Raw genomic sequence first — 12,318 nt, forward strand, 5'->3', positions numbered from 1 at the left:
AATCCTCTCCTGTACCTCCGCTCAACGGGTTTGTATATTATAATGGGACTCTGCAGTTGAAGTATGTCTTTGGGTGAATCGGGTACGTACTGTAATAGATAAGATAGAATAAATAATAGTGATATTACAAAGCCCTCTGTTCTCCACAGTCTATCTCTTCGGAGATTGGTTGAGTCAACAGTGAAATTTGGAACAAAAACGCCCTATATAATTGAATACCTTCTTTTCTCTATGATAATACCCGGGATGATAGACTATTATTTGGTATTTAGGATATAGTCAATTTCCCCAAAAATAGATAGGCCTACTGCCTACAAGCTATGATATTTTGACAACCCAGCATCAGCATTTATGGTAGCCTACACCCCTTTCTGTTTTTCCCGTCAGTATTGGCTGGATTGAGAGCATTGAATTTATTCTTCAGGAATACTGACAGATGCAAGTGATACTACTCACTATGAATTGAAGGAACCTAACCTCACTTTTGAGTTGAGACAGCTTTTAAAAAATTTTAAAGGGGACACATAATTTTGATTGATAAAACTCTGTCCCAATAGAGATTTGGGGACATGGAGTTGAAGAACTGCCAAATTTTAGAGTTTAAAACAGTTGAAAGTGATTCTCACTGTTTGAGATATTGCATAAACATAACCTCACTTTTCAGTTGATACCGCTTTTAGGCGATTTTAAGGGAACACACGATTTTGATTGATGAAACTCTGCTCCAATTAAGATTTGGTTACATGAAGATACAGATTTGTCAAATTTTAGAGTTTAGAACAGTAATTCTCACTGTGAGGATATTGCAGAAACTTAACCTCACTTTTGAGTTGAGACCGCTTTTGGACGATTTTAAGGGAACACGATTTTGATTGATGAAGCTCTGTTCCAATTGAGATTTTGGGACATGAAGAGGCAAAATTATCCAATTTTTGAGTTTAGAACAGTTAAAATAAATGGTGAAGTGGTTAGAAATTATGGGATGCTGCAAGTTAGAGCTGGATTTATCCAGAATCTTTAATGTTCAGACATTGGCTCACGTTTATTTCTTTTGTAATGATTTCAATCGATCCTCCTTATTGAGAATTTAATAATAATTATTATTGAAAGCTTCATGAATGGCTATTAAATGGGATATCTTTCGACCATTAAAGCCATTCTAGACGTACAAGGGTCTTGAATTTCCCGCCATTTTTCTATGTCTATGAAAGAGGGTGATCGCAGCCTAATAGAAAAAGTAACGGCATCCTCAAGCTACGGTAACATAACCTAAAAGAAAAAATGTTCATTGATGTTTCAAATATTATAATGGTGAGTTAAGAAATGAAATTTTTGCTTCCAAATAACAATATATTACCATTTCAAACACAGATAACATGCGTATCTGCTTCACAATACTTCTGCTTGACCGTTCAGTAAACCTGATCACGGACAACGGAGCAGATACAATTTCAACAATATTTCCGCATGCGTATTACAAAGCTGTATTTGACATAGATTCCCCTGAAAGATTGAAGTTTCAGTCATATTTTGATAATTATTTGGATATTTCATAGAATTTTGAACGGGAATTCAGAAAAATATCCATTTTAAAAATATTCTCTGTTCAGAATTTGTAGAAAACAATCAAACGCTCACTTCTATAGAAGCTCTGTCCCGATAATTCCTTCAAGAACCTCCCATTCTGATCGGAAAATCCTCATTATCAGTTCTAAATCAATATTTTCTATAGGTTTCGCTGTAGATATTCTGAATCAGTCATTTATAATCAAGCATTGAAGTTCATGATATCATTAGCATGATATCGATCAGTTTGGGAGCATTCGTTCGTGGTATGTTGGTAGAATTGACTTCTTTGGCGGCCATTTCAATTTGAATTTGAATAGTTACTTTCCCACCAAAAACCTTGAAAATAATCGGAATGGATGCAAGCTATGTCCTATTTATGCATAAATTTGACTCAAACGAGTTTTTTATTGACATGGCTAATGCATTTGACGAAGCCTATTCGGAAAATTTCTGTGAAATGACAAAATATATGGATGCTACACATGAAGTATTGGATTTGTTACATGCGTAATACATTTTAAAACTAAAAACATAGTGTTAGCATTATAAAATCATTTAGATACCCTCAAAATAATGGAGTTCTTCACGGTAGTAAACTATCACCTGTATAATCTACAATATTTAAAATAATACTTCTTTATGTATGCCCATCTTAAAGCTTAGAGAAATCTATCTTCCCAAGTTAGATTTTCCAAGACATCTATTCCCCAGAGAAATCTAACCTTTTTCTGCACAGTTTCCGTGTGAGAAGATTATCATGATGCAGCGAGGACCAAGTAAGCAGCCTTCATGGACTAATCCTACATGAAGCAGTTCCTACACTTCAGATAAGTCTCCACTCTCTTATGACCACTTCACCATTATTATTAGGCCGTAACCTTTAGGAGAATTCAATCTAATCACAGAGAAAAGATAGCATGAGTATACTAGTATCTAGTATCTTATACTATCTTTCCTCTATGGCTTATTAATGCGTCACCAGATCAAAGAAGAAGGATGAAATATAAGCTCAATTTGAAAGAAAACCTTCTTGAAAGAAGCCCAATTTTGTGAAAAGTATGAGACTTGTAGGCTAGTTTATGATTTCATTTGATGATGGAAACCTCTCGAGGTAGTTCCACCTGCAGCTGCTTCAATTGGGACCCCACGCATCCACAGTTTAGGTGGAGTCCGAAACACCACAATGTCCATCCACTACTTGCAATGAGTAGTGTAATCTCATATACTGTATACTCCTGTGGAGGGATACAGTGCTCAATATAATATATTGAAGCAGAACCAACAAAAATAGTTTATTTTGAAGAGTAATAATAAAGAACTAGGTAGTATTTAACTTGCTGTTGATTTAAAATTTAGTCAATCATGAACTGAATTAGAATAAAACGATAAAATATTATTTTGGAAGATCGAATATTCTTTGAAAGAATATCACTAGGACTGCTGCTGTATTCTCATGAAAACATGACACCTCTTCAAGATGAACACCTGCCAATATAGTAAAGTAAGCCTAGTGACTTCACACGTCACGGAGAAAGACTTTTGTAACAGTCTGTAGTCTTCAAGATGATTGAATTTCAACAAAGAAAACGTTGGCAGCGAGGAATTTGAATTATATTCTATTGATTAATCACAATTTCTATGTTATTGTGTCTAATGAACTGCATTCTCTTACAGCTTATAAATATTCTCATCGTAAGTGGATAAAAACTTGATTATTCATTTATTTTAGTTAGGAACAGTAACTAATCAAATAAATAGTAACTATTCAAATCAAATATAATATATTGAAATGACTTCAAAGCCTATATAATGAGCCAGATCTCTACATCCGTCTGGAAGCTGAAATATTCATCAACTTATATATTGCAATGGTTTCAGAGTATATATATATATATATATATATATATATATTATATATATATATATATATTATATATATATATATAGCCAAACTATTGAGGCTTTAACACTATGTTGTTAAGTTTATTATTTTTTATGTGAAATGGATTTCCAAATCAATCTCTGAGATCTAAACTATTAAAATTATCACTATATTGTGATGATTTCAAAGTATATATGTATGAGGTGGATCCTTATACATCAATCTGGAAGCCACATTATTTAATTATAGTGTAGTCATATATTATTTTAGATGTAGACCTATTTCATCATACAACAACATTACTTCAATATATTAATTGATTGAAAAAAAAATATTAGTAGGCCTACAGTGGATAAGGCTACTTACAATACAATAGAGAAACCCAAGAATAATCTTGTGGTGGCGACAATACATAAATATCTTCAAGAATATTAAAACGAGAGTAGATGTTAGAGAACTTTATCCACATAATTATTTATGTGAATAAATAATCTTCATGGAATAGTAGCCTATATAGTTAAATTTTCGCTGATTTATAGTAATATTTATGATGTTTTGAAAGATTTTGAAGCCATCAGATAAATGCTGATGCGCTGTCCACTTGAATCCTCTTGTTAATGCAATTCTCATTCATTGATAAATAATTTTGGAATTTGAAAGAAATACTTACAAATATAAATAATTTCCACATGAGTTGGTTTGGAGGAAAAGCTGTGAGCCTTGGAAATCATGCTTCAAGGACCCTTGTTCAACAAGAAGGTGATTCAAATGAAATACAACATCATAGGATGTTTTATATTGAGAGATAAATTAATTCAGAACATTTTCAATCATACAACAAGACTCAACTCATGGTTATAATGATTATGAACAATACTCAATTCCCCTATAGTTAGAATATTTTAGTGTAGTTCTTTGAATTCCTAGTACAGTGACACTTTGACTCATCAATAATTGGTTTGATTTGTTGATGTGTCACTACTGCATCATTCTAATAGTTTTTGTTTTGTATTTTCAGCTATCACCCACTGTATACAGTGTTGAACTCTGAACATTTTGTATCATACAAAAGTGGATACGCGTTTCGCGAGTGTTCCGTACCGCACAAAAATGGTTACGCGTTCCGCGAGTGCGTTTAAAGTCAAGTGAACGTAGTGTTGTGAAAAAAATTGCTCAAAAGACTGGACGTCACCTCTGGACTCTGGACTTGCTGGTTGCTGGGAGGGCGCATCCGCAACAATGATGAGGTGATATATCCTCTTTGATCTATAAAACTAATTTAATAATTTCAACTGAGTTGTGGTCGATGTTGTAGAAACGTTCCATGATGAAATAAAAACACATAGATGTTGTCAGTTTTCTACACTTTAATTTGATAATTTTTCAGCTTGAAAATGTGACCTGTGTGGTCACGAAACCATGGTCGTGTACCAAATTAAAGTGTAGAAAACTGACAACATCTATGTGTTTTTATTTCATAATTTAATAATTATTGGTCAACAACATTAACACCCATTTGAGTTTATTTCACCCAAGCTATAAAAAATCATTTTCTTTTGAATATTTTCACTTTTTGATTTTTATTTGTCCATTTCAAGACATGGTTAATCAAAAATTAGATGACTTTTTCTCTTCATCAACTCTTGATTTTTATTTCTTGAAGACCTCAAATTATTTTCATTCTTCTATGAAGGCTATAGAGGAGAAATCCACTTGAATGTTTTGTCTCTTTCAGTAGTTCAAGCTAAATAACTTGCTGTATTATATGAATTTGACTTTGTATTTATTGTATAACTATTTGAACTCCTTGAATAATTGTTATGTTTGTTTGTTTCCAGGTTTGAGCTGAGTGAAGTTTGGTGAGTCAGCAATTTCAAATTTTTCTACTACACAAAAGGTCCTCACACACATAAACATATTATTTAGAGATTTTCATAATAATAAATGTTCCTAAAATTTGTAATGATATGTTGTACATCTTTACTGGTGGGATGTTCTACATCGTTGTCATGTAGTCGATTCAAAAGGTTTCAGATCTCGCGGTTTTTGTTGTTATTGTATTTTGTTGGATGTCATAGGGAAACCATCAAAAGTTGTCAGATAATGAGACAATTTTCCTCAACAGTAGAGTTGTACAACATACATATCAAATTACATTAAAAATTATTCATTGATATTTCGATAACTACACTTCTTGTTTCCAATTCATTATTTAAAAATGAAATTGGCCATAAATTAATTTCTTTTCAGAGATAATTCATGCTTTTTCAAGTAGAATGTGTGTGTGAGGTTACACGGAATTGTTGTCAGTACACATGTTTTTTTCACACACACAAATACCAACACATAGATTTATACATATAGATTTAATACAGCAGGCTTCCAAGGAACATCAAGGATCATCATGGATCATCAAGGATTCCCTGACCGTTTAAAAACTTAATTTAAATTTTGAGTAACTCATAATTTTTGCATAGAAGTCTGACATACAGTATTCTGAAAATATTCTTGTTAAAGTAAGAATGAGTTACTCATTTTGTATTGATGTTTTTGTTATAGATGTAGCATCCCTTATTCTGTCCCTTTGTGATGAGGTATGAAAGAAAGTATCCACTCAGACCAATACAGCCAGACCCTGTACTGAGTACCAATTGCTGTCAATCATAGAGTTGGAGGCTTATTTCAGTGGGCTCGGCATGCTGATTATGCTTCCAGCTCAGTGAGACAAACTCACTCCTCTTTAAATTATTCACCCCATCATTAGGAGCCCCTTAGAAGTAGGAAATTTAGATTTGATTTTGCAGTCAGCACACTTTTTAGATTAAGGATAGGGTTTCAGCACATCTAGTTCAGGTCCCTCACCACACACGGTTTGTTTCAATGCACCAACAGATCTAAAATTCCTTTTTTCAGGACCTCATTTAAATGAAAGACAGTAATGACATCCACCAATGCAGCTAGACCCTGGGGTGGTTGTTAACTGTCGATCACTTGGAGCTAGGATCTTAATTCAGTGGGCTGAGCATACTGATTTGATGGTCCACTCTGTCTCTCTCCCCAAACACCAACCTCTCTCTCCTGTCCAAGTCTGTTGGAGGCTTTTTTTCTATTGTATTTTCTGTGTTTTTGTGTACATGTCATGTGAATTAAAGGCTAGGCTCGAGGCTCCAATTGAGCTGGGTGAACTCATAGTTTTAAGAGTTTCTTTTTGTCAATGTGTACCGTGATTAGTATGACTACAATAGGTCATTTAATGTGTGTTTCTATGTTTTAAAAGTTGTAAGTTTGTACAATTATTTCCAGGTTTTTATCAAATTTTACTCTCTTAAATATGTGTTTCTACCACTTGATTTAATACTATAATTTCTCTAATAACCGTAAAGAAATACATTCCATCACGGGTGATAACTCCAGATTTTTTTTCTTGATTATTTGTGGAATCAATGGTGTAAGAGAATATTATATCAACATCAATATAATAGAAAAGGTAAGAATAATGATAATTGCAATATTCCATAGAAATGATCAATTTCTATTCCTTAAAAAAAGTAGGACTTCTAATCTTCAAAAAAATCTTACAAATGTTACATAATTTTTTGTAAAATATTGATTTAGAATCCGAAAATAATTTGGCCTTACATAGGCTGAATCTAATATTAGCCATTATTAAAAAAAATATTGATTAAGAATTTCAAAATAATTTGGCCTTACATAGGCTGAATCTAATATTTGCCTACATAAAAGTAACACAATTTTTTCACTTCACTTTACTGAATATTATTTTATAGTTTTTCTGTATTTACGGTACTTTTACCTGTGTGTATGTATTGGTACCTGGTGTATGTATTGGTGTGTATATCCTGTTTATACCTGTTTCCTCTGTTGCAGCTGTGTCAGTGACACACCTCGGTGGTTCGGAGTCCACCTAAAACTGTAGGTCAAATTCTGTGATTGGAAGGATGCTTTCAATCACAGAGAACCAAGTTTTGACCTGATGGAGTCAACTTTTGACTGATTGTCAAAAACCTTTGACAGTTAGTCGAATTTTGACTGATTATACTTATTATACTATCATACCTAATGATTTACTAACAGTTATAATTATATTATAATTTCAGTTGTAATTTCCATGGAAATGTGCCTACATAGGTGTAAAACCTGTGCGTAGACACGAGTTGCTGTTTTGAGCAAAATATATAATTAATAAGGAGCGAATGATTCAATGTAATTCGGCTAACTTACTACACAAGATAATAATAATCATCAAGAAACTTAATATGATAAAGAAAATTATACAGAGTGGAAAGATGATACAAATTAATTATGCAATGAAAGAAAATGTTCAAAGGTAACATATAATGTACAATTCCAACGGCTATGACTTCAGATTCCCAGCACCGCGATAGTAGACAGAGCAGCAGCACTACAGTGAGTACGGTATTATTAGTAATAGTCAGTCAGTCTATAATTCGATGTAGTCAGTTGAATAGTTGTTTATATTATTAAGGTGTTAACATCTATAATTAGATGTTATGATCGCCTCTGACATATCTCTTCCCAGATATACCAACCACTCGGAAACCTTTCTCTTGAGTACTGCGCAGCTCTGTATGTTTTTCAAGTAAGGAGGAATATTTCTGTAAAGGATTTGTGATATGTAGGATGAATTCGTGACGGAAAAGGTTCTTACTAGTCTGTCTGTCAATATTCTCGATGTATTTGAACTGCGGGTACCATAATTATGAATGTGATGCACAAAGATGTTTTCTGAATTCTTAAGAGAGTAGATCAATAATGTTTTTAAATAGAGTTGTCTCAAGTTGAATACATTGAATTCATTGAAAAGCGCGTGTGTTGGATATCTACGACCCTTACCAAGAGCTGCTTTGATGATGGAATTCTGGATTATATTGAGTGGTTCCAAAACCGATCTATAACCTCCACCCCAAGCTATTATACCTCCCATAAGCAATGATTGGCAGTATGCAAAGTAACAGAGCCTCAATTCAGCAGGGAATAGAATGTCATGGAGTTGCCTGAAAACAAATATGAATTTCCTTAATTTATTTTTCATGTAATCCACATGATTAGCCCAGTTCATAGAGCTATTGAAAACGATTCCCAAGTATTTGTGTGAGTCGACTTTTGAAATACTCTCACATTGACAGTCATTTGCATTGAGATTCCCTCAAGCATGCAGCTTTATACTTTCGATGTTGATGCTCAAGTTGGACCTCAAAGCTATGGGTAAGAATTTTGTTTTAGAAACTTTCACTGTGAGTGAGTTCTGATCAAACCATTTTTTAACCAGACAAAGATCCCTTGTTGACGATGCAGTAACTTCTTCCCAGTCTGAACCATCAAACAAAATAGCTGCATCATCAGCAAATAAAAACATTTTACCAGTTATATTAATTCTTGACAAATTATTGATATAAATTAGAAATAGAATCGGGCCCAAATTACTTCCCTGCACCACCCCATAGTCTATTGGTAGCGTAGCACTCTCAATATTGTTGATTGTAACAAACTGCTTCCGCTCCCTCAAATAGCTGGAAAACCATTCTAATGCTTTCCCTCTTATGCCAACCTGTTCTAATTTGTGAATTAATTTATGCCTATCCAAGGAGTCAAAAGCTTTAGCCAAATCAATGAAAGCTAATAGACCACGCTTATTGTTATTTATTATGCTATTTATATCCTTATTTATATTGAAGAGGGCATCGTTTATATTTCTTTCTTTCCTAAATCCGTACTGAAAATCTGTAAGAATTGAGTTGTCTTCTAAGTAAGAACTAAGTTGTTCTTTAACAACTTTCTCGATAATTTTAGAGAAGACACTTAGGAGCGAAATTGGTCTATAGTTAGATTTGTTGGTTGCATCAGATGACAGATTTTTTGAGATTTCCAGATAAATATAGGCAGTAGCCATGATAATTTATAATCCATAACATTGGTTATAGTAGGCCAACAATTTTCAATATCCACTAGAGGTGAATGATATAATTGAATATCAGAGAAAAATAGAGTCAGTCAAGTCATATTCCTACATAGAAGGTTTTTAAAAGTTTAGTTACGCCAAAGTAGCAATGAAAGCGTTCAGTTCCGTATCAGAATTAATCACTGTGACCCTACCCTTATCAACTGGTCTTACCTTTATATTGCCCGCTTTATCCACCCACACATACTTGAATCCGTGATCCTTTTGCAGCTTCTTTACCTGAGATAATATCCTCCTCCGCATCGCAGTCAGCGACAAGTTGATGAAAACGGAGTGTTCCTCACCCCGAACACCAACGTCACGCGAAGAAAGATTCCTCATTTGTTTTTTCTTGTCGAGGACCATGTGTGCGACATCGCGTCGGACGAACTTGGCTATGATGCCCGGCGAGCGTTGATTTGCTCCCTTGGGAAGGCGGTGACAGCAGTCAATCGCCTCCGGACGCAGCTCGACTCCGACCGCTTTACAGGCAGCCAGCACCAGGTCTCTGGTATTTTCTTCACGCGCAGCAGGAATCCCGTGTATTTCGAGGGTGTTTCTTCGCCCATATTGTTCGAGAGCATCCACCCTCTCATTTAGCATATCCACATTTTTTTTCAGTTTGGTATTTTCGGATTGCAAGTTCGATATTGTAGCCTGTTGGGTTTTGATTATTTCCTCAAGCCTGACTAAAGTTTCAGAAGTGGAGCCAAGCTTCTCCAGACAAGACTGAAGGGATATTTCCAGCCTTGACTGTCCCTCACTGAGATCACACTTTAAATCCGCTATAATTGTCTTGAAAAGGTCCATAGAAATCGGAACCTGCGCGCCGGAGATGGATGAGGACGCTTTCACAGGTGTCAAGTCTATATTTTCATTACGTTGGCTTTTTAACTTAGCCACGCAATGTTTACAAGACCAGCAATTGGCCACTAAAATATCCAATTCGGCTTCACTTATTTTTTTTCCACTAACACATTGTCCGTGAAACAACGATTTACAGCCGGAACACACTAACTTGTCCTTAGCTTGGCGATTAACTGAGAGTTTACATTCAGCACATACACTCATTTTACTTGATTTAATGGAAACTTGAAAATTAAATAATAGTTCGAAAACAAACAGAAATCAAAAGAAGCACGGCGAGGAACAGGTGAAGACTATCGCATTGAAAGATAAGATAGAGAGCAACTAACCGAACGTCCGCTCACGGCAAGTTCCAATCGACAACTGATGGTTGATTCTTGCAAGGTTTTATTTTTGGTACAGTAATAAACAATTCAATTTATTAATTATTAATTGATTCAGATTTATTACAATTATTCATCATATTTAGTAAAGTTGAAATGTTGTTGTAATCTAATGAGGAGATGAGTAAGTATGTCAACTTTTAAGTTTCTGAAGCCATCAGATAAATGATGATGCGCTGTCCACTTGAACCCTCTTGTTAATGGAACTCTTCAATGAATACATTGCCTCGGTTGGCCGGGGCACTGCAGCCGACTGGTCAACTTGAGGTGGACGACGCTGACCATGCAAGGGACGCTGTCTTTGCTCTTTGTCCCGTCACCCACTACGAGCTTATCGCGGTAGTGGTCAGTATGAGAGGCGGCTCGGCTCCGGGATGGGATGGAATACCGACCAAGTTAATTAAAAACAGCATTAACACACTATACAATTACCTCTGCTACACATAATATTAATTAATCTTAGTTTAACAACAGGTAGATTTCCGAATGTCTTTAAAATTGCCAAAGTTGTTCCTATATTTAAGTCTGGACAAGAAAATGTTACCTCAAATTTCAGGTCAATGTCCATACTTTGCACGGTATCAAAAATGATGCGTCAAAATACAACTCACAAATTACTTTGAGATTGAAAAAATAATTTCCAATTCTCTATTTGGCTTCAGACAAGACAGTGGAGAAATGGGCAACAAAAAACGGGTGATTGTCACATTCCTCGACCTGGCAAAAGCATTCGATTCTATTGATAGTGAAACTCCAGCACGCCGGCGTTGAATCCCTGGACTGGTTCATTAGTTACTTGGAAAACAGGTCGCAGTTTGTGTCCATCAACGGTAAACAGAGTGACCCAAAAAGCATCGAGTATGGTGTGGTTCAGGGTAGTACCCTGGGCCCCCTACTATTCTCTATCTATATCAATAACATAACTAGAGTAAATATTGAAGGGAAACTATTGTTATTCGCCGATGACACTGTTTGTTGTCTGGAAGTTCTATGAACAGGCCTCCTCAGACCTACTAAAAGTTAAAAGGTGGTTGACCAGAACACCCTATCCTTGAATGTCGGAAAAACCAAGTCTCTGCCTATATACTTTAGACAGGATGGCGATCCTGGGCTGAGAAGGCTTGCAATACACTCCTGTGGTGATCTGCGGTCGGCTGCCTGCGGCTGTGACGAGGTTGAGCGTGTGGAGCAGTATTGCTACTTGGGAATAACAATTAATCACAAAATGAGTTGGTCCCCACACATTGTCAACCTTAAACGGAAATTGAGAAAATTATTGTATGCCTTCTCACAGCTGGCATGCATGCTGGCTGCGGATCAGTGCAGGAGTGTGTATTTTGCGTATGTTCAGTCGCTGCTTCAATATGGTGTAGTGGCGTGGGGCGGTGCCTCGGCCGCTGTGCTTGAGCCTCTGGCTATCACGCAAAGAGCGCTTATAAAAATTATTTTAAAGAAACCAGTCATATATTCGTCAGGCCAGCTCTTCTCCGATTTCCAGGTCCTGGATATCCGCCAGCTTTACTTGAAATCCATCCTCACATTTATAAAAACAAATAAAACTAATATCTTCACAAACTTACAACATGATTATCCAACCAGACACCGAATAAACTACGGATATAACTTTCCCAGATCAA

At 35.4% G+C, this 12,318-nt stretch overlaps 1 protein-coding gene across 1 annotated transcript; it reads right to left on the reverse strand.

Moving 5' to 3' along the window:
• Positions 1-9,524: 9,524 nt before the first annotated feature.
• Positions 9,525-10,502, reverse strand: LOC111055360. The gene has a single exon (XM_022342552.2). The coding sequence runs from the start codon at positions 10,500-10,502 to the stop codon at positions 9,525-9,527; it is 978 nt and encodes a 325-aa protein (XP_022198244.2).
• Positions 10,503-12,318: the final 1,816 nt, after the last annotated feature.

This window comes from Nilaparvata lugens, chromosome X (assembly GCF_014356525.2).
Source record: "Nilaparvata lugens isolate BPH chromosome X, ASM1435652v1, whole genome shotgun sequence".
Lineage (NCBI taxonomy): Eukaryota > Metazoa > Arthropoda > Insecta > Hemiptera > Delphacidae > Nilaparvata > Nilaparvata lugens.